Here is a 25,705-nt window from a genome sequence, read left to right as displayed (position 1 = left end):
TAACATATACAAGAAACTTGTTGTACAGTTTTATTCTATCACTGTTAGTACTCCTGGTTAGATACTAACATATACAAGAAACTTGTTGTACAGTTTTATTCTATCACTGTTAGTACTCCTGGTTAGATACTAACATATACAAGAAACTTGTTGTACAGTTTTATTCTATCACTGTTAGTACTCCTGGTTAGATACTAACATATACAAGAAACTTGTTGTACAGTTTTATTCTATCACTGTTAGTACTCCTGGTTAGATACTAACATATACAAGAAACTTGTTGTACAGTTTTATTCTATCACTGTTAGTACTCCTGGTTAGATACTAACATATACAAGAAACTTGTTGTACAGTTTTATTCTATCACTGTTAGTACTCCTGGTTAGATACTAACATATACAAGAAACTTGTTGTACAGTTTTATTCTATCACTGTTAGTACTCCTGGTTAGATACTAACATATACAAGAAACTTGTTGTACAGTTTTATTCTATCACTGTTAGTACTCCTGGTTAGATACTAACATATACAAGAAACTTGTTGTACAGTTTTATTCTATCACTGTTAGTACTCCTGGTTAGATACTAACATATACAAGAAACTTGTTGTACAGTTTTATTCTATCACTGTTAGTACTCCTGGTTAGATACTAACATATACAAGAAACTTGTTGTACAGTTTTATTCTATCACTGTTAGTACTCCTGGTTAGATACTAACATATACAAGAAACTTGTTGTACAGTTTTATTCTATCACTGTTAGTACTCCTGGTTAGATACTAACATATACAAGAAACTTGTTGTACAGTTTTATTCTATCACTGTTAGTACTCCTGGTTAGATACTAACATATACAAGAAACTTGTTGTACAGTTTTATTCTATCACTGTTAGTACTCCTGGTTAGATACTAACATATACAAGAAACTTGTTGTACAGTTTTATTCTATCACTGTTAGTACTCCTGGTTAGATACTAACATATACAAGAAACTTGTTGTACAGTTTTATTCTATCACTGTTAGTACTCCTGGTTAGATACTAACATATACAAGAAACTTGTTGTACAGTTTTATTCTATCACTGTTAGTACTCCTGGTTAGATACTAACATATACAAGAAACTTGTTGTACAGTTTTATTCTATCACTGTTAGTACTCCTGGTTAGATACTAACATATACAAGAAACTTGTTGTACAGTTTTATTCTATCACTGTTAGTACTCCTGGTTAGATACTAACATATACAAGAAACTTGTTGTACAGTTTTATTCTATCACTGTTAGTACTCCTGGTTAGATACTAACATATACAAGAAACTTGTTGTACAGTTTTATTCTATCACTGTTAGTACTCCTGGTTAGATACTAACATATACAAGAAACTTGTTGTACAGTTTTATTCTATCACTGTTAGTACTCCTGGTTAGATACTAACATATACAAGAAACTTGTTGTACAGTTTTATTCTATCACTGTTAGTACTCCTGGTTAGATACTAACATATACAAGAAACTTGTTGTACAGTTTTATTCTATCACTGTTAGTACTCCTGGTTAGATACTAACATATACAAGAAACTTGTTGTACAGTTTTATTCTATCACTGTTAGTACTCCTGGTTAGATACTAACATATACAAGAAACTTGTTGTACAGTTTTATTCTATCACTGTTAGTACTCCTGGTTAGATACTAACATATACAAGAAACTTGTTGTACAGTTTTATTCTATCACTGTTAGTACTCCTGGTTAGATACTAACATATACAAGAAACTTGTTGTACAGTTTTATTCTATCACTGTTAGTACTCCTGGTTAGATACTAACATATACAAGAAACTTGTTGTACAGTTTTATTCTATCACTGTTAGTACTCCTGGTTAGATACTAACATATACAAGAAACTTGTTGTACAGTTTTATTCTATCACTGTTAGTACTCCTGGTTAGATACTAACATATACAAGAAACTTGTTGTACAGTTTTATTCTATCACTGTTAGTACTCCTGGTTAGATACTAACATATACAAGAAACTTGTTGTACAGTTTTATTCTATCACTGTTAGTACTCCTGGTTAGATACTAACATATACAAGAAACTTGTTGTACAGTTTTATTCTATCACTGTTAGTACTCCTGGTTAGATACTAACATATACAAGAAACTTGTTGTACAGTTTTATTCTATCACTGTTAGTACTCCTGGTTAGATACTAACATATACAAGAAACTTGTTGTACAGTTTTATTCTATCACTGTTAGTACTCCTGGTTAGATACTAACATATACAAGAAACTTGTTGTACAGTTTTATTCTATCACTGTTAGTACTCCTGGTTAGATACTAACATATACAAGAAACTTGTTGTACAGTTTTATTCTATCACTGTTAGTACTCCTGGTTAGATACTAACATATACAAGAAACTTGTTGTACAGTTTTATTCTATCACTGTTAGTACTCCTGGTTAGATACTAACATATACAAGAAACTTGTTGTACAGTTTTATTCTATCACTGTTAGTACTCCTGGTTAGATACTAACATATACAAGAAACTTGTTGTACAGTTTTATTCTATCACTGTTAGTACTCCTGGTTAGATACTAACATATACAAGAAACTTGTTGTACAGTTTTATTCTATCACTGTTAGTACTCCTGGTTAGATACTAACATATACAAGAAACTTGTTGTACAGTTTTATTCTATCACTGTTAGTACTCCTGGTTAGATACTAACATATACAAGAAACTTGTTGTACAGTTTTATTCTATCACTGTTAGTACTCCTGGTTAGATACTAACATATACAAGAAACTTGTTGTACAGTTTTATTCTATCACTGTTAGTACTCCTGGTTAGATACTAACATATACAAGAAACTTGTTGTACAGTTTTATTCTATCACTGTTAGTACTCCTGGTTAGATACTAACATATACAAGAAACTTGTTGTACAGTTTTATTCTATCACTGTTAGTACTCCTGGTTAGATACTAACATATACAAGAAACTTGTTGTACAGTTTTATTCTATCACTGTTAGTACTCCTGGTTAGATACTAACATATACAAGAAACTTGTTGTACAGTTTTATTCTATCACTGTTAGTACTCCTGGTTAGATACTAACATATACAAGAAACTTGTTGTACAGTTTTATTCTATCACTGTTAGTACTCCTGGTTAGATACTAACATATACAAGAAACTTGTTGTACAGTTTTATTCTATCACTGTTAGTACTCCTGGTTAGATACTAACATATACAAGAAACTTGTTGTACAGTTTTATTCTATCACTGTTAGTACTCCTGGTTAGATACTAACATATACAAGAAACTTGTTGTACAGTTTTATTCTATCACTGTTAGTACTCCTGGTTAGATACTAACATATACAAGAAACTTGTTGTACAGTTTTATTCTATCACTGTTAGTACTCCTGGTTAGATACTAACATATACAAGAAACTTGTTGTACAGTTTTATTCTATCACTGTTAGTACTCCTGGTTAGATACTAACATATACAAGAAACTTGTTGTACAGTTTTATTCTATCACTGTTAGTACTCCTGGTTAGATACTAACATATACAAGAAACTTGTTGTACAGTTTTATTCTATCACTGTTAGTACTCCTGGTTAGATACTAACATATACAAGAAACTTGTTGTACAGTTTTATTCTATCACTGTTAGTACTCCTGGTTAGATACTAACATATACAAGAAACTTGTTGTACAGTTTTATTCTATCACTGTTAGTACTCCTGGTTAGATACTAACATATACACTTGTTGTACAGTTTTATTCTATCAAGTACTCCTGGTTAGTAACATATACAAGAAACTTGTTGTACAGTTTTATTCTATCACTGTTAGTACTCCTGGTTAGATACTAACATATACAAGAAACTTGTTGTACAGTTTTATTCTATCACTGTTAGTACTCCTGGTTAGATACTAACATATACAAGAAACTTGTTGTACAGTTTTATTCTATCACTGTTAGTACTCCTGGTTAGATACTAACATATACAAGAAACTTGTTGTACAGTTTTATTCTATCACTGTTAGTACTCCTGGTTAGATACTAACATATACAAGAAACTTGTTGTACAGTTTTATTCTATCACTGTTAGTACTCCTGGTTAGATACTAACATATACAAGAAACTTGTTGTACAGTTTTATTCTATCACTGTTAGTACTCCTGGTTAGATACTAACATATACAAGAAACTTGTTGTACAGTTTTATTCTATCACTGTTAGTACTCCTGGTTAGATACTAACATATACAAGAAACTTGTTGTACAGTTTTATTCTATCACTGTTAGTACTCCTGGTTAGATACTAACATATACAAGAAACTTGTTGTACAGTTTTATTCTATCACTGTTAGTACTCCTGGTTAGATACTAACATATACAAGAAACTTGTTGTACAGTTTTATTCTATCACTGTTAGTACTCCTGGTTAGATACTAACATATACAAGAAACTTGTTGTACAGTTTTATTCTATCACTGTTAGTACTCCTGGTTAGATACTAACATATACAAGAAACTTGTTGTACAGTTTTATTCTATCACTGTTAGTACTCCTGGTTAGATACTAACATATACAAGAAACTTGTTGTACAGTTTTATTCTATCACTGTTAGTACTCCTGGTTAGATACTAACATATACAAGAAACTTGTTGTACAGTTTTATTCTATCACTGTTAGTACTCCTGGTTAGATACTAACATATACAAGAAACTTGTTGTACAGTTTTATTCTATCACTGTTAGTACTCCTGGTTAGATACTAACATATACAAGAAACTTGTTGTACAGTTTTATTCTATCACTGTTAGTACTCCTGGTTAGATACTAACAGTTTTATATACAAGAAACTTGTTGTACAGTTTTATTCTATCACTGTTAGTACTCCTGGTTAGATACTAACATATACAAGAAACTTGTTGTACAGTTTTATTCTATCACTGTTAGTACTCCTGGTTAGATACTAACATATACAAGAAACTTGTTGTACAGTTTTATTCTATCACTGTTAGTACTCCTGGTTAGATACTAACATATACAAGAAACTTGTTGTACAGTTTTATTCTATCACTGTTAGTACTCCTGGTTAGATACTAACATATACAAGAAACTTGTTGTACAGTTTTATTCTATCACTGTTAGTACTCCTGGTTAGATACTAACATATACAAGAAACTTGTTGTACAGTTTTATTCTATCACTGTTAGTACTCCTGGTTAGATACTAACATATACAAGAAACTTGTTGTACAGTTTTATTCTATCACTGTTAGTACTCCTGGTTAGATACTAACATATACAAGAAACTTGTTGTACAGTTTTATTCTATCACTGTTAGTACTCCTGGTTAGATACTAACATATACAAGAAACTTGTTGTACAGTTTTATTCTATCACTGTTAGTACTCCTGGTTAGATACTAACATATACAAGAAACTTGTTGTACAGTTTTATTCTATCACTGTTAGTACTCCTGGTTAGATACTAACATATACAAGAAACTTGTTGTACAGTTTTATTCTATCACTGTTAGTACTCCTGGTTAGATACTAACATATACAAGAAACTTGTTGTACAGTTTTATTCTATCACTGTTAGTACTCCTGGTTAGATACTAACATATACAAGAAACTTGTTGTACAGTTTTATTCTATCACTGTTAGTACTCCTGGTTAGATACTAACATATACAAGAAACTTGTTGTACAGTTTTATTCTATCACTGTTAGTACTCCTGGTTAGATACTAACATATACAAGAAACTTGTTGTACAGTTTTATTCTATCACTGTTAGTACTCCTGGTTAGATACTAACATATACAAGAAACTTGTTGTACAGTTTTATTCTATCACTGTTAGTACTCCTGGTTAGATACTAACATATACAAGAAACTTGTTGTACAGTTTTATTCTATCACTGTTAGTACTCCTGGTTAGATACTAACATATACAAGAAACTTGTTGTACAGTTTTATTCTATCACTGTTAGTACTCCTGGTTAGATACTAACATATACAAGAAACTTGTTGTACAGTTTTATTCTATCACTGTTAGTACTCCTGGTTAGATACTAACATATACAAGAAACTTGTTGTACAGTTTTATTCTATCACTGTTAGTACTCCTGGTTAGATACTAACATATACAAGAAACTTGAAACTTGTTGTACAGTTTTATTCTATCACTGTTAGTACTCCTGGTTAGATACTAACATATACAAGAAACTTGTTGTACAGTTTTATTCTATCACTGTTAGTACTCCTGGTTAGATACTAACATATACAAGAAACTTGTTGTACAGTTTTATTCTATCACTGTTAGTACTCCTGGTTAGATACTAACATATACAAGAAACTTGTTGTACAGTTTTATTCTATCACTGTTAGTACTCCTGGTTAGATACTAACATATACAAGAAACTTGTTGTACAGTTTTATTCTATCACTGTTAGTACTCCTGGTTAGATACTAACATATACAAGAAACTTGTTGTACAGTTTTATTCTATCACTGTTAGTACTCCTGGTTAGATACTAACATATACAAGAAACTTGTTGTACAGTTTTATTCTATCACTGTTAGTACTCCTGGTTAGATACTAACATATACAAGAAACTTGTTGTACAGTTTTATTCTATCACTGTTAGTACTCCTGGTTAGATACTAACATATACAAGAAACTTGTTGTACAGTTTTATTCTATCACTGTTAGTACTCCTGGTTAGATACTAACATATACAAGAAACTTGTTGTACAGTTTTATTCTATCACTGTTAGTACTCCTGGTTAGATACTAACATATACAAGAAACTTGTTGTACAGTTTTATTCTATCACTGTTAGTACTCCTGGTTAGATACTAACATATACAAGAAACTTGTTGTACAGTTTTATTCTATCACTGTTAGTACTCCTGGTTAGATACTAACATATACAAGAAACTTGTTGTACAGTTTTATTCTATCACTGTTAGTACTCCTGGTTAGATACTAACATATACAAGAAACTTGTTGTACAGTTTTATTCTATCACTGTTAGTACTCCTGGTTAGATACTAACATATACAAGAAACTTGTTGTACAGTTTTATTCTATCACTGTTAGTACTCCTGGTTAGATACTAACATATACAAGAAACTTGTTGTACAGTTTTATTCTATCACTGTTAGTACTCCTGGTTAGATACTAACATATACAAGAAACTTGTTGTACAGTTTTATTCTATCACTGTTAGTACTCCTGGTTAGATACTAACATATACAAGAAACTTGTTGTACAGTTTTATTCTATCACTGTTAGTACTCCTGGTTAGATACTAACATTACAAGAAAGTTTTATTCTATCACTGTTAGTACTCCTGGTTAGATACTAACATATACAAGAAACTTGTTGTACAGTTTTATTCTATCACTGTTAGTACTCCTGGTTAGATACTAACATATACAAGAAACTTGTTGTACAGTTTTATTCTATCACTGTTAGTACTCCTGGTTAGATACTAACATATACAAGAAACTTGTTGTACAGTTTTATTCTATCACTGTTAGTACTCCTGGTTAGATACTAACATATACAAGAAACTTGTTGTACAGTTTTATTCTATCACTGTTAGTACTCCTGGTTAGATACTAACATATACAAGAAACTTGTTGTACAGTTTTATTTGTCACAGTACTCCTGGTTTATTCATATCACTTGTTGTACAGTTTTGTTCACTGTTAGTCCTGGTTAGATACTAACATATACAAGAAACTTGTTGTACAGTTTTATTCTATCACTGTTAGTACTCCTGGTTAGATACTAACATATACAAGAAACTTGTTGTACAGTTTTATTCTATCACTGTTAGTACTCCTGGTTAGATACTAACATATACAAGAAACTTGTTGTACAGTTTTATTCTATCACTGTTAGTACTCCTGGTTAGATACTAACATATACAAGAAACTTGTTGTACAGTTTTATTCTATCACTGTTAGTACTCCTGGTTAGATACTAACATATACAAGAAACTTGTTGTACAGTTTTATTCTATCACTGTTAGTACTCCTGGTTAGATACTAACATATACAAGAAACTTGTTGTACAGTTTTATTCTATCACTGTTAGTACTCCTGGTTAGATACTAACATATACAAGAAACTTGTTGTACAGTTTTATTCTATCACTGTTAGTACTCCTGGTTAGATACTAACATATACAAGAAACTTGTTGTACAGTTTTATTCTATCACTGTTAGTACTCCTGGTTAGATACTAACATATACAAGAAACTTGTTGTACAGTTTTATTCTATCACTGTTAGTACTCCTGGTTAGATACTAACATATACAAGAAACTTGTTGTACAGTTTTATTCTATCACTGTTAGTACTCCTGGTTAGATACTAACATATACAAGAAACTTGTTGTACAGTTTTATTCTATCACTGTTAGTACTCCTGGTTAGATACTAACATATACAAGAAACTTGTTGTACAGTTTTATTCTATCACTGTTAGTACTCCTGGTTAGATACTAACATATACAAGAAACTTGTTGTACAGTTTTATTCTATCACTGTTAGTACTCCTGGTTAGATACTAACATATACAAGAAACTTGTTGTACAGTTTTATTCTATCACTGTTAGTACTCCTGGTTAGATACTAACATATACAAGAAACTTGTTGTACAGTTTTATTCTATCACTGTTAGTACTCCTGGTTAGATACTAACATATACAAGAAACTTGTTGTACAGTTTTATTCTATCACTGTTAGTACTCCTGGTTAGATACTAACATATACAAGAAACTTGTTGTACAGTTTTATTCTATCACTGTTAGTACTCCTGGTTAGATACTAACATATACAAGAAACTTGTTGTACAGTTTTATTCTATCACTGTTAGTACTCCTGGTTAGATACTAACATATACAAGAAACTTGTTGTACAGTTTTATTCTATCACTGTTAGTACTCCTGGTTAGATACTAACATATACAAGAAACTTGTTGTACAGTTTTATTCTATCACTGTTAGTACTCCTGGTTAGATACTAACATATACAAGAAACTTGTTGTACAGTTTTATTCTATCACTGTTAGTACTCCTGGTTAGATACTAACATATACAAGAAACTTGTTGTACAGTTTTATTCTATCACTGTTAGTACTCCTGGTTAGATACTAACATATACAAGAAACTTGTTGTACAGTTTTATTCTATCACTGTTAGTACTCCTGGTTAGATACTAACATATACAAGAAACTTGTTGTACAGTTTTATTCTATCACTGTTAGTACTCCTGGTTAGATACTAACATATACAAGAAACTTGTTGTACAGTTTTATTCTATCACTGTTAGTACTCCTGGTTAGATACTAACATATACAAGAAACTTGTTGTACAGTTTTATTCTATCACTGTTAGTACTCCTGGTTAGATACTAACTTGTTGTACAGTTTTATTCTATCACTGTTAGTACTCCTGGTTAGATATACAAGAAACTTGTTGTACAGTTTTATTCTATCACTGTTAGTACTCCTGGTTAGATACTAACATATACAAGAAACTTGTTGTACAGTTTTATTCTATCACTGTTAGTACTCCTGGTTAGATACTATACACAAGATACAAGAAACTTGTTGTACAGTTTTATTCTATCACTGTTAGTACTCCTGGTTAGATACTAACATATACAAGAAACTTGTTGTACAGTTTTATTCTATCACTGTTAGTACTCCTGGTTAGATACTAACATATACAAGAAACTTGTTGTACAGTTTTATTCTATCACTGTTAGTACTCCTGGTTAGATACTAACATATACAAGAAACTTGTTGTACAGTTTTATTCTATCACTGTTAGTACTCCTGGTTAGATACTAACATATACAAGAAACTTGTTGTACAGTTTTATTCTATCACTGTTAGTACTCCTGGTTAGATACTAACATATACAAGAAACTTGTTGTACAGTTTTATTCTATCACTGTTAGTACTCCTGGTTAGATACTAACATATACAAGAAACTTGTTGTACAGTTTTATTCTATCACTGTTAGTACTCCTGGTTAGATACTAACATATACAAGAAACTTGTTGTACAGTTTTATTCTATCACTGTTAGTACTCCTGGTTAGATACTAACATATACAAGAAACTTGTTGTACAGTTTTATTCTATCACTGTTAGTACTCCTGGTTAGATACTAACATATACAAGAAACTTGTTGTACAGTTTTATTCTATCACTGTTAGTACTCCTGGTTAGATACTAACATATACAAGAAACTTGTTGTACAGTTTTATTCTATCACTGTTAGTACTCCTGGTTAGATACTAACATATACAAGAAACTTGTTGTACAGTTTTATTCTATCACTGTTAGTACTCCTGGTTAGATACTAACATATACAAGAAACTTGTTGTACAGTTTTATTCTATCACTGTTAGTACTCCTGGTTAGATACTAACATATACAAGAAACTTGTTGTACAGTTTTATTCTATCACTGTTAGTACTCCTGGTTAGATACTAACATATACAAGAAACTTGTTGTACAGTTTTATTCTATCACTGTTAGTACTCCTGGTTAGATACTAACATATACAAGAAACTTGTTGTACAGTTTTATTCTATCACTGTTAGTACTCCTGGTTAGATACTAACATATACAAGAAACTTGTTGTACAGTTTTATTCTATCACTGTTAGTACTCCTGGTTAGATACTAACATATACAAGAAACTTGTTGTACAGTTTTATTCTATCACTGTTAGTACTCCTGGTTAGATACTAACATATACAAGAAACTTGTTGTACAGTTTTATTCTATCACTGTTAGTACTCCTGGTTAGATACTAACATATACAAGAAACTTGTTGTACAGTTTTATTCTATCACTGTTAGTACTCCTGGTTAGATACTAACATATACAAGAAACTTGTTGTACAGTTTTATTCTATCACTGTTAGTACTCCTGGTTAGATACTAACATATACAAGAAACTTGTTGTACAGTTTTATTCTATCACTGTTAGTACTCCTGGTTAGATACTAACATATACAAGAAACTTGTTGTACAGTTTTATTCTATCACTGTTAGTACTCCTGGTTAGATACTAACATATACAAGAAACTTGTTGTACAGTTTTATTCTATCACTGTTAGTACTCCTGGTTAGATACTAACATATACAAGAAACTTGTTGTACAGTTTTATTCTATCACTGTTAGTACTCCTGGTTAGATACTAACATATACAAGAAACTTGTTGTACAGTTTTATTCTATCACTGTTAGTACTCCTGGTTAGATACTAACATATACAAGAAACTTGTTGTACAGTTTTATTCTATCACTGTTAGTACTCCTGGTTAGATACTAACATATACAAGAAACTTGTTGTACAGTTTTATTCTATCACTGTTAGTACTCCTGGTTAGATACTAACATATACAAGAAACTTGTTGTACAGTTTTATTCTATCACTGTTAGTACTCCTGGTTAGATACTAACATATACAAGAAACTTGTTGTACAGTTTTATTCTATCACTGTTAGTACTCCTGGTTAGATACTAACATATACAAGAAACTTGTTGTACAGTTTTATTCTATCACTGTTAGTACTCCTGGTTAGATACTAACATATACAAGAAACTTGTTGTACAGTTTTATTCTATCACTGTTAGTACTCCTGGTTAGATACTAACATATACAAGAAACTTGTTGTACAGTTTTATTCTATCACTGTTAGTACTCCTGGTTAGATACTAACATATACAAGAAACTTGTTGTACAGTTTTATTCTATCACTGTTAGTACTCCTGGTTAGATACTAACATATACAAGAAACTTGTTGTACAGTTTTATTCTATCACTGTTAGTACTCCTGGTTAGATACTAACATATACAAGAAACTTGTTGTACAGTTTTATTCTATCACTGTTAGTACTCCTGGTTAGATACTAACATATACAAGAAACTTGTTGTACAGTTTTATTCTATCACTGTTAGTACTCCTGGTTAGATACTAACATATACAAGAAACTTGTTGTACAGTTTTATTCTATCACTGTTAGTACTCCTGGTTAGATACTAACAAGAAACTTGTTGTACAGTTTTACTATCACTGAAACTTGTTGTACAGTTTTATTCTATCACTGTTAGTACTCCTGGTTAGATACTAACATATACAAGAAACTTGTTGTACAGTTTTATTCTATCACTGTTAGTACTCCTGGTTAGATACTAACATATACAAGAAACTTGTTGTACAGTTTTATTCTATCACTGTTAGTACTCCTGGTTAGATACTAACATATACAAGAAACTTGTTGTACAGTTTTATTCTATCACTGTTAGTACTCCTGGTTAGATACTAACATATACAAGAAACTTGTTGTACAGTTTTATTCTATCACTGTTAGTACTCCTGGTTAGATACTAACATATACAAGAAACTTGTTGTACAGTTTTATTCTATCACTGTTAGTACTCCTGGTTAGATACTAACATATACAAGAAACTTGTTGTACAGTTTTATTCTATCACTGTTAGTACTCCTGGTTAGATACTAACATATACAAGAAACTTGTACAGTTGTATTCTATCACTGTTAGTACTCCTGGTTATTCTATCACTGTTAGTACTGTTAGTACCTGGTTAGATACTAACATATACAAGAAACTTGTTGTACAGTTTTATTCTATCACTGTTAGTACTCCTGGTTAGATACTAACATATACAAGAAACTTGTTGTACAGTTTTATTCTATCACTGTTAGTACTCCTGGTTAGATACTAACATATACAAGAAACTTGTTGTACAGTTTTATTCTATCACTGTTAGTACTCCTGGTTAGATACTAACATATACAAGAAACTTGTTGTACAGTTTTATTCTATCACTGTTAGTACTCCTGGTTAGATACTAACATATACAAGAAACTTGTTGTACAGTTTTATTCTATCACTGTTAGTACTCCTGGTTAGATACTAACATATACAAGAAACTTGTTGTACAGTTTTATTCTATCACTGTTAGTACTCCTGGTTAGATACTAACATATACAAGAAACTTGTTGTACAGTTTTATTCTATCACTGTTAGTACTCCTGGTTAGATACTAACATATACAAGAAACTTGTTGTACAGTTTTATTCTATCACTGTTAGTACTCCTGGTTAGATACTAACATATACAAGAAACTTGTTGTACAGTTTTATTCTATCACTGTTAGTACTCCTGGTTAGATACTAATCACTGTTAGTATATACAAGAAACTTGTTGTACAGTTTTATTCTATCACTGTTAGTACTCCTGGTTAGATACTAACATATACAAGAAACTTGTTGTACAGTTTTATTCTATCACTGTTAGTACTCCTGGTTAGATACTAACATATACAAGAAACTTGTTGTACAGTTTTATTCTATCACTGTTAGTACTCCTGGTTAGATACTAACATATACAAGAAACTTGTTGTACAGTTTTATTCTATCACTGTTAGTACTCCTGGTTAGATACTAACATATACAAGAAACTTGTTGTACAGTTTTATTCTATCACTGTTAGTACTCCTGGTTAGATACTAACATATACAAGAAACTTGTTGTACAGTTTTATTCTATCACTGTTAGTACTCCTGGTTAGATACTAACATATACAAGAAACTTGTTGTACAGTTTTATTCTATCACTGTTAGTACTCCTGGTTAGATACTAACATATACAAGAAACTTGTTGTACAGTTTTATTCTATCACTGTTAGTACTCCTGGTTAGATACTAACATATACAAGAAACTTGTTGTACAGTTTTATTCTATCACTGTTAGTACTCCTGGTTAGATACTAACATATACAAGAAACTTGTTGTACAGTTTTATTCTATCACTGTTAGTACTCCTGGTTAGATACTAACATATACAAGAAACTTGTTGTACAGTTTTATTCTATCACTGTTAGTACCCTGGTTAGATACTAACATATACAAGAAACTTGTTGTACAGTTTTATTCTATCACTGTTAGTACTCCTGGTTAGATACTAACATATACAAGAAACTTGTTGTACAGTTTTATTCTATCACTGTTAGTACTCCTGGTTAGATACTAACATATACAAGAAACTTGTTGTACAGTTTTATTCTATCACTGTTAGTACTCCTGGTTAGATACTAACATATACAAGAAACTTGTTGTACAGTTTTATTCTATCACTGTTAGTACTCCTGGTTAGATACTAACATATACAAGAAACTTGTTGTACAGTTTTATTCTATCACTGTTAGTACTCCTGGTTAGATACTAACATATACAAGAAACTTGTTGTACAGTTTTATTCTATCACTGTTAGTACTCCTGGTTAGATACTAACATATACAAGAAACTTGTTGTACAGTTTTATTCTATCACTGTTAGTACTCCTGGTTAGATACTAACATATACAAGAAACTTGTTGTACAGTTTTATTCTATCACTGTTAGTACTCCTGGTTAGATACTAACATATACAAGAAACTTGTTGTACAGTTTTATTCTATCACTGTTAGTACTCCTGGTTAGATACTAACATATACAAGAAACTTGTTGTATAGTTTTATTCTATCACTGTTAGTACTCCTGGTTAGATACTAACATATACAAGAAACTTGTTGTACAGTTTTATTCTATCACTGTTAGTACTCCTGGTTAGATACTAACATATACAAGAAACTTGTTGTACAGTTTTATTCTATCACTGTTAGTACTCCTGGTTAGATACTAACATATACAAGAAACTTGTTGTACAGTTTTATTCTATCACTGTTAGTACTCCTGGTTAGATACTAACATATACAAGAAACTTGTTGTATAGTTTTATTCTATCACTGTTAGTACTCCTGGTTAGATACTAACATATACAAGAAACTTGTTGTACAGTTTTATTCTATCACTGTTAGTACTCCTGGTTAGATACTAACATATACAAGAAACTTGTTGTACAGTTTTATTCTATCACTGTTAGTACTCCTGGTTAGATACTAACATACAAGAAACTTGTTGTAAGTTTTATTCTATCACTGTTAGTACTCCTGGTTAGATTGTACTTGTTGTAGTTTTATTCTATCACTGTTAGTACTCCTGGTTAGATACTAACATATACAAGAAACTTGTTGTACAGTTTTATTCTATCACTGTTAGTACTCCTGGTTAGATACTAACATATACAAGAAACTTGTTGTACAGTTTTATTCTATCACTGTTAGTACTCCTGGTTAGATACTAACATATACAAGAAACTTGTTGTACAGTTTTATTCTATCACTGTTAGTACTCCTGGTTAGATACTAACATATACAAGAAACTTGTTGTACAGTTTTATTCTATCACTGTTAGTACTCCTGGTTAGATACTAACATATACAAGAAACTTGTTGTACAGTTTTATTCTATCACTGTTAGTACTCCTGGTTAGATACTAACATATACAAGAAACTTGTTGTACAGTTTTATTCTATCACTGTTAGTACTCCTGGTTAGATACTAACATATACAAGAAACTTGTTGTACAGTTTTATTCTATCACTGTTAGTACTCCTGGTTAGATACTAACATATACAAGAAACTTGTACAGTTTTATTCTATCACTGTTAGTACTCCTGGTTAGATACTAACATATACAAGAAACTTGTTGTACAGTTTTATTCTATCACTGTTAGTACTCCTGGTTAGATACTAACATATACAAGAAACTTGTTGTACAGTTTTATTCTATCACTGTTAGTACTCCTGGTTAGATACTAACATATACAAGAAACTTGTTGTACAGTTTTATTCTATCACTGTTAGTACTCCTGGTTAGATACTAAAATACATGAGAAACTTGTTGTACAGTTTTATTCTATCACTGTTAGTACTCCTGGTTAGATACTATCATGTACAAGAAACTTGTTGTGCTGTTTTATTCTATCACCGTTAGTACTTCTGGTTAGATACTATCATGTACAAGAAACTTGTTGTACTGTTTTATTCTATCACTGTTAGTACTCCTGGTTAGATACTAACATATACAAGAAACTTGTTGTACAGTTTTATTCTATCACTGTTAGTACTCCTGGTTAGATACTAACATATACAAGAAACTTGTTGTACAGTTTTATTCTATCACTGTTAGTACTCCTGGTTAGATACTAACATATACAAGAAACTTGTTGTACAGTTTTATTCTATCACTGTTAGTACTCTGGTTAGATACTATCATATACAAGAAACTTGTTGTATAGTTTTATTCTATCACTGTTAGTACTCCTGGTTAGATACTAACATATACAAGAAACTTGTTGTACTGTTTTATTCTATCACTGTTAGTACTCCTGGTTAGATACTAACATATACAAGAAACTTGTTGTACAGTTTTATTCTATCACTGTTAGTACTCCTGGTTAGATACTAACATATACAAGAAACTTGTTGTACAGTTTTATTCTATCACTGTTAGTACTCCTGGTTAGATATTAACATGTACAAGAAACTTGTTGTACAGTTTTATTCTATCACTGTTAGTACTCCTGGTTAGATACTAACGTATACACGAAACTTGTTGTACAGTTTTATTCTATCACTGTTAGTACTCCTGGTTAGATACCAACATATACAAGAAACTTGTTGTACTGTTTTATTCTATCACTGTTAGTACTCCTGGTTAGATACCAACATATACAAGAAACTTGTTGTACTGTTTTATTCTATCACTGTTAGTACTCCTGGTTAGATGCTAACATACATTAGAAACACGTATGTACTAGTTTTGTATTTGAGAATTCTTCTTCTTAGCTGGTTGAGGATAATTATACTTGGTTTGAAATGTTAGAATTAGGCCTAATATATATTTAACACTGCAATCTTTATATACTACCTTAAGAATTTTCAGAAATTAGAAAACAATATAAAGATTTTACTTCAACCACACTGTGTTCTGTCATATCACAGTTAACCTGATGAACTCTGGAATAAATAAACTTTGTTACATATTTCTGAGAAACTGAAAAATAATGCAATATTAATAAATACATTAGGCTTAATACAAAGTCTTATGGTGATAATAATAATCAGTATGATTTTATTCTAATGCTACTAATAAATTCACTCACTTTGTGTTTGTTTGTATGCTGAACTTAATCTACAGCTATTAAGGATCTCTAGATAAAATTTTATCTACAATAGTTTATAGTATATTAATTTTATTTGTGACTTACCTCATCTATTATGACATGAGTGTACATGTTCATGTTACGACTATGGATAAGTTTCTGCAATAAAACACCGTGGTCACATAACACAGACGAAAGTGTCATCAGAAGTTTGACTGTCCATGCTTACCTAAGTTTAAAGTTATATTAAGTTTATGTATTATATCTTACCTAATTTTCAGATTTCATTAGTTTTATGTATTATATCATTCCTAATTTTCAGGTTTCATTAGTTTTATGTATTATATCATTCCTAATTTTCAGGTTTCATTAGTTTTATGTATTATATCATTCCTAATTTTTGGGTTTCTTAAGTTTTATTTATTATATCATTCCCAATTTTCAGGTTTCATTAGTTTATTATTATATCATTCCTAATTTTTGGGTTTCTTAAGTTTTATTTATTATATCATAGTAATTTTCAGGTTTCATTAGTTTTATGTATTATATCATTCCTAATTTTGGGTTTCTTAAGTTTTATGTATTATACCTAATTTTCAAGTTTCTTAAGCTTTATGTATTGTATCATACGAAACTTTAAGGTTTTATAAGGTTTATGTATTATATCATTCTAATTTTTGGGTTTCTTAAGTTTTATTTATTATATCATTCCTAATTTTCAGGTTTCATTAGTTTTATGTATTATATCATTCCTAATTTTTGGGTTTCTTAAGTTTTATGTATTATACTAATTTTCAAGTTTCTTAAGCTTTATGTATTGTATCATACGAAACTTTGAGGTTTTATAAGGTTTATGTATTATACCATACCTAATTTTCACATTTATTAACACTGTATAATGCTTAATAACATTATTTTAGTAACCATGTTTACAATGTTAGTTCAATAAAGTGAACCACAATGATTTTGCACAATTACAATTATAATATCTATCCACAAGTAACAACTATTCATTACATACCTTTTTCATAATAATTATTGAACCACCATTCATTTTGAATATTTCCATACTGACTCACATTCATCAACTGTGGTCACTGAATTGATGATTAACCAATATTCATTTTCAACAGTTACAATGCAAATTCATAAAAACCATCCACTCTGAACACTTACAACAGTTTTATGAATCTATTATTCACAGTGCTTCTACAATGTCCTTTCATGAACAATTACCATCAACTACACTTTTCCAACGCCCCATCATGCACAGCCAGCATCCACTGTACTTCTGTAATATACCTTCATGACCACCATTCAATATATTGTTACAACATCCCTTCACTAACAGCCACCATCAAATATATTGTTACAACATCCCTTCACTAACAGCCACCATCCAATATATTGTTTCAACGTCCCTTCACTAACAGCCACCATCCAATATATTGTTTTCAACGCCCCTTCACTATACACAGCCACCATCCAATATATTGTTTCAACGTCCCTTCACTAACAGCCACCATCCAATATATTGTTTCAACGTCCCTTCACTAACAGCCACCATCCAATATATTGTTTCAACGTCCCTTCACTAACAGCCACCATCCAATATATTGTTTCAACGTCCCTTCACTAACAGCCACCATCCAATATGTTGTTTCAACGCTCGGCTTTCACTTACACAGCCACCATCCATATATATGTTGTTTCAACGTCCCTTCACTAACAGCCACCATCCAGTATATATTGTTTTCAGCTGGCGTCCCTTCACTAACAGCCACCATAATATATTGTTTTCAACGCCCCTTCACTAACAGCTACCATCCATTAATATATTGTTTGAACGCTCCTTCTTACTTCACTAACAGCTACCATCCAAATATATTGTTTCAACGCCCCTTCACTAACAGCCACCATCCAATATATTGTTTCAACGCCCCTTCACTCAACAACAGCCACCATCCAATATGTTGTTATAACGTCCCTTCACTTAATAGCCACCATCCAATATATTGTTACAACGCCCTTCTACTAACAGCCACCATTCAGTATATATTGTTACAACGTCCTTCCACTTAATAACAGCCACCTTCCAAGTATATTGTTACTATGTCCCTTCATTAACAGCCACCTTCCAATATATTGTTGTTTTATGTCCTTCATTAACAGTTGCCTTCCCAGTATATTGTTACTGGGTCCTCTCATTAGCTTAGCGCATCCATCCAAGTAGATTGTTTCAGCGTGCCTTCACTAACAGCCACCATCCAGTATATTGTTTAGCGTCCAGCTTTATTAACAGCCAGTCTTCCAATATATTTGTTACTATGTCCTTTCATTAACAGCCACCTTCCAATATATTGTTGCTATTCGTTCCCTTCATTAACAGCCACCTTCCAATATATTGTTACTATGTCCCTTCATTAACAGCCACCATCCAATATATTGTTTCAACGTCCTTCTTCACTAACAGCCACTCATCCAAATATATTGTTTCAACGCCCTTCATTAACAGCCACCATTCAGTATATTGTTACAATGTCCTTCTAATTCTAGCCACCTTCCAATATGTTGTTTCAACGCGTCCTTCTTCACTAACAGCCACCTTCCAATATATTGTTACAATGGCCCTTCACTAAGAGCCACCTTCCAATATATTGTTACAATGTCCATTCATTAACAACCACCATCCAATATAATATTACAATGTCCCTTCATGTACAACCATCATTACAATGTTCCTTCAAGAACAACATCCACTTTTATATTTAACATGTTAATAAAGCAACAACCATACACTCTAGACATTTAGAAAAATTAATACACATTAACAATATACATTTTGTACACTAACAATACAAGCTGAAAATTAACAATCACTATGCACAGTGTTAATCTCAATACTATTTAGAAAAAAGAGTAAAGAGCCTCTAGTCCATCTAGTACACACCAATAGTAATCTGAAACATTTAGTCCATCTAGTACACGCCAATAGTAATCTGAAACATTTAGTCCATCTAGTACACGCCAATAGTAATCTGAAACATTTAGTCCATCTAGTACACGCCAATAGTAATCTAAAACATTTAGTCCATCTAGTACACACCAATAGTAATCTGAAACATTTAGCTCATCTAGTACATGCCAATAGTAATCTGCAAAACATTTAGTCCATCTAGTACACACCAATAATCTAAAACATTTAGCCCATCTAGTACACTCCAACAGTAATCTGAAACATTTAGCTCATCTAGTACACACCAACAGTAATCTGAAACATTTAGTCCATCTAGTACATGCCAATAGTAATCTGAAACATTTAGTCCATCTAGTACACACCAATAGTAATCTAAAACATTTAGCCCATCTAGTACACACCAATAGTAATCTAAAACATTTAGCCCATCTAGTACACACCAATAGTAATCTAAAACATTTAGCCCATCTAGTACACACCAACAGTAATCTAAAACATTTAGCCCATCTAGTACACACCAATAGTAATCTAAAACATTTCGTCCATCCAGTACACACCAATAGTAATCTAAAACATTTCGTCCATCCAGTACACCAATAATAATTTAAAACATTTCTGTCCATCCAGTACACCACCAATACATCTAAAAACATTTAGCCCATCTAGTACACACCAATAGTAATCTAAAACATTTAGCCCATCCAGTACACACCAATAGTAATCTAAAACATTTAGCCCATCTAGTACACGCCAAGAGTAATCTAAAACATTTAGCCCATCTAGTACACAGCAACAGTAATCAAACATTTAGCCCATCCAGTACACACCAATAATAATGTAAAACATTCAGCCCATCCAGTACACACCAATAGTAATCTAAAACATTTAGCCCATCTAGTACACACCAATAATAATCTAAAACATTTAGCCCATCTAGTACATGCCAATAGTAATCTAAAACATTTATCCCATCTAGTACATGCCAATAGTAATCTAAAACATTTAGGCCATCTGGTACACACCAATGGTAATCTAAAACATTTAGCCCATCTAGTACACACCAATAGTAATCTAAAACATTTAGCTCATCTAGTACACACCAACAGTAATCTGAAACATTTAGTCCATCTAGTACATGCCAATAGTAATCTGAAACATTTAGTCCATCTAGTACACACCAATAGTAATCTAAAACATTTAGCCCATCTAGTACACACCAATAGTAATCTAAAACATTTAGCCCATCTAGTACACACCAATAGTAATCTAAAACATTTAGCCCATCTATATAACACCAACAGTAATCAAAAAACATTTAGCCCATCTAGTACACACCAGTAGTAATCTAAAACATTTAGGTCCATCAGTACGCACCAATAGTAATCTAAAACATTTCGTCCATCCAGTACACACCAATAATAATCTAAAACATTTCGTCCATCCAGTACACACCAATAATAATCTAAAACATTTAGCCCATCTAGTACACACCAATAGTAATCTAAAACATTTAGCCCATCCAGTACACACCAATAGTAATCTAAAACATTTAGCCCATCTAGTACACTGCGTAAAGAGTAATCTAAAACATTTAGCCCATCTAGTACACAGCAACAGTAATCAAACATTTAGCCCATCTAGTACACACCAATAATAATCTAAAACATTTAGCCCATCCAGTACACACCAATAATAATGTAAAACATTCAGCCCATCCAGTACACACCAATAGTAATCTAAAATATTTAGCCCATCTAGTACACACCAATAATAATCTAAAACATTTAGCCCATCTAGTACATGCCAATAGTAATCTAAAACATTTATCCCATCTAGGTACATGCCAATAGTAATCTAAAACATTTGGCCCATCTAGTACACACCAATAGTAATCTAAAACATTTAGCCCATCTAGTACACACCAATAGTAATCTAAAACATTTCGCCCATCTATTACACACTAACAGTAAATATTATTATACCACTAACCATTATAACTTATACCTGATAGCCACATATAGATCCTAGCTTCCAGTTACGTTCCTGACAAACTCTTCGAGCAATCGATGTGGCGGCTATCTTGCGTGGCTGAGTTACCACAATGTTACAGTGGCGTCCTTTTTCTGCACAATGGTCAAGTATATACTGAGGTACCTGTGTTGTTTTCCCACAACCTGTATTACCTTGGATAATGACAACTTGGTGGATATCTATCAGTTCGACTAACTAAAATAAAACGTGTTTGTGAACAACACAATTTATGCTTAGTGAAACTTACTGCTTTGATATGTCATATATATGTAAAGACAAATAAATACGTTTATTTAATATTAATTTTCATCCATATATTACCATCCAAGTTTTAAATATTTTATTTATAAATTATCATTTTTGTGTTTTCACACATTAGCAGCATCAACCATGGTGTGTGATTATACATTTAAATTTATACATTAACTGGACCTTAGACTTAGAAATATATTCTTTGTAGTTTGAAATTATGTTTTATGTCAAAAGTGGTAATTTTAATACCCCCCCTCAGAGAAGTTCTATGGTTTAAAACTGAAACATGAATAAACAATTATAAAGAAACATATATAATGAATAGATCTTTATAAAAATATAAATGTAACTAAGTTCAAAGATATCAATTTTAGATAATGTTCCAAAATACATTACAAATAGATACAAACCTTGATTAAATATATGTTTAAACATGGGTAAAAATCTAGACGAAATACACATTAAACAGAGGTACAAAACCATGTAAAATACATGTTTAAACATGGGGAAAAATCTAGGTCAAAGACACATTAAGCAGGTACAAAAGCAGATCAAATACATGTTTAAATGGTAGTATAAGTTTAGGTCAAGTACACAAAACTGGTTAGATATCCACAATATTAAATAAATGCTAATAAACTACATACAAATCAGAATCAGAACCACAAAACTATGTATCTAACACAACAAATACAGATACAATATCTACAATATTTAAATAAACACTAATTAACTACATACAAATCAGAATCAGAACCAAAACCTGTGTTTCTAATACAACAAAGATGGATACAATATTAACTAACTACACATGAATTAGAACCTAAAACTGTTTCTAACATGATATATAGACAGATACATTATCTACAATCTTGGTTAACCATAAACAGAGTAAAATAATCAAAACTTAAACTAATATACATAATCCAGACACCTTTATTCAGGTTACAAACAACACACTTCACCTTGTCCCTGTATGGAGTTATAACAAGTTCTTTGTTATAATTATGACATGAAGAGTGCATGCAAAATGAACATACAACAAGAAGCTTCCTCATTATGTAGATGATTTATAGCTGCAACATCTCCAGCAATGGTGCTGAGTTCTTCTACCTGGCTCAGCTGACTTAGACTTACAGTGTTAGCTGAAGGAGTCCCATCTTCAGTTTGATATCGATGCCAACTCTGAAAGTAAAATAATGTCACTAATCAAATACAAATCTTCTGTGCAACTAGATTGTTTTCCGATTTTGTATTTCACACTGTAACATTCATCCTGTAAATGGGATTTCATTTTCTGTAATGTTACAAATAAGAAACAGCTATCCAACCTCTTGAAATTTCTAAACTCTATCTGATCCTATACAGGTTTGTTGTTTTTACTTCTTCACTTAATTTCTAGTTACAAACAATATATCAACTGGATTAATATGTTTATAGTTTCAGTTTTAAAAACCACTGTATTCTGTATTATATAAATATATATAAAAAACATTATATACCACAGGGTAAAGTAGAAACCTACAGATATAAACTGAAGCTTCTCACATTTCATCATGGGGTAAAGTAAAAACCTACAGATATAAACTGAAGCTTCTCACATTTCATCATGGGTTAAAGTAAAAACCTACAGATATAAACTGAAGCTTCCCACATTTCATCATGGGGTAAAGTAGAAACCTACTGATATAAATTAAAGCTTCTCACATTTCACCATGGGGTAAAGTAGAAACCTACTGATATAAATTAAAGCTTCTCACATTTCACCATGGGGTAAAGTAAAAACCTACTGATATAAATTAAAGCTTCTCACATTTCACCATGGGGTAAAGTAGAAACCTACTGATATAAATTTAAGCTTCCTCACATTTCACCATGGGGTAAAGTAGAAACTTACTGATATAAATTAAAGCTTCTCACATTTCACCATGGGATAGCATTAAAACCTACTGATATAAATTAAAGCTTCTCACATTTCACCATGGGGTAAAGTAGAAACTTACTGATATAAATTAAAAGCTTCTCACATTTCACCATGGGGTAAAGTAGAAACCTACTGATATAAATTAAAGCTTCTCACATTTCACCATGGGGTAACAGAGAAACCTACTGATATAAACTAAAGCTTTCACATTTCACCATGGGGTAAAGTAAAACCTACTGATATAAATTAAAGCTTCTCACATTTCACCATGGGGTAAAGTAGAAACCTACTGATATAAATTAAAGCTTCTCACATTTCACCATGGGGTAAAGTAGAAACCCACTGATATAAATTAAAGCTTCTCACATTTCACCATGGTATAGTGTAAGATTCCATGAATGTGAAGTTTGAAAGAACTTCACTCTGTAGCATAGCACATGGAATGTAACATGTTGATAATACAATTATCAATATATTTGTTGTGACTTGATGCACATGCATCCAAAACCACCTTAGCCAGTGTCTCTGAGGCATGTGCATGTCAACAGAAACACTGAGATAAATGTGTTTTATTGGATCCAGCATGTGTTACAAGTCAGGTCTGTTGTAATGACACCCATGTTAGGTTAGTTGTGTTATACATATGTATATATTGTGAGGATGACTTTTATATGGATTTAAAAACATTCTATGAGAGGAAAACTTAAAACACACTTAAGAGTATTTTGAAGGGGAATATGTAAAGGCAAATTTATAGTGAAAATTATTCAATAAAACATACATTTTCTATAAAACCAAGTTTTACAAAGGATTCTTCCTCGGTTAATAGCTACTAAAGTCAAACTCATTATTTTATAATTTTCTTTTGCTATTAATGTACAGAAACTTTCACTAACAGAAATGACATTTTCATGACTATAATCTATCCTTCTTGCTCATTCAAAAACACCTCAAACCATAACATACACAGGTGAGATGTACATTATGCAGCACAAGGAAAACAATACTAGTAACGCCAGTATCACTGTACAGATTTTTGTTCAATAAACAGTAATTATGAATATATCTGATATAATAACTTTAATGTACACACCTGTGATAGCATTCTGTCTTCTTCCTCTTGAAATTTCTTAACGTAATCAGTTCCTTTACCTTCAGATCTAAGACAAGTGAAACCCATCACCATCATTTACCAATACATCCACTTTTTTTCTAAATTTTTAAACACATACCACATATCAGGTTAAACCTTTCATTTTCACTCTTCAACCTGATAGAGACTTTACAAAATTTATTAATTGGGTAAATGACAACGAACCAAAAAAAAACAAATCTTTCTGAAACAAACAGTTAGGTACATGATTAGAAACATAAAACAAAACTTTCTGA

The 25,705-nt window shown here is 31.3% G+C and overlaps 1 protein-coding gene across 1 annotated transcript in view; it reads right to left on the bottom strand.

Annotated features, from left to right (window-relative positions):
* Window positions 1-25,476, bottom strand: part of LOC143227560 (ATP-dependent RNA helicase TDRD9-like) — a 136,040-nt gene extending 110,564 nt beyond the window's left edge. The window contains exons 1-4 of the mRNA XM_076458992.1: window positions 25,410-25,476; window positions 23,358-23,577; window positions 22,114-22,335; window positions 17,238-17,361 (exon numbers count right to left, since the gene is read on the bottom strand). Of these exons, the coding sequence (XP_076315107.1) occupies window positions 17,238-17,336 (99 nt within the window). The 5' untranslated portion in view covers window positions 17,337-17,361; window positions 22,114-22,335; window positions 23,358-23,577; window positions 25,410-25,476. The remainder of the gene's footprint in view (window positions 1-17,237; window positions 17,362-22,113; window positions 22,336-23,357; window positions 23,578-25,409) is intronic.
* Between the last annotated feature and the right edge of the window lie 229 nt (window positions 25,477-25,705).

The sequence above is a fragment of the Tachypleus tridentatus genome, chromosome 9 (assembly GCF_004210375.1).
Source record: "Tachypleus tridentatus isolate NWPU-2018 chromosome 9, ASM421037v1, whole genome shotgun sequence".
Lineage (NCBI taxonomy): Eukaryota > Metazoa > Arthropoda > Merostomata > Xiphosura > Limulidae > Tachypleus > Tachypleus tridentatus.
This window is presented reverse-complemented; position numbering and strand designations above follow the sequence as displayed.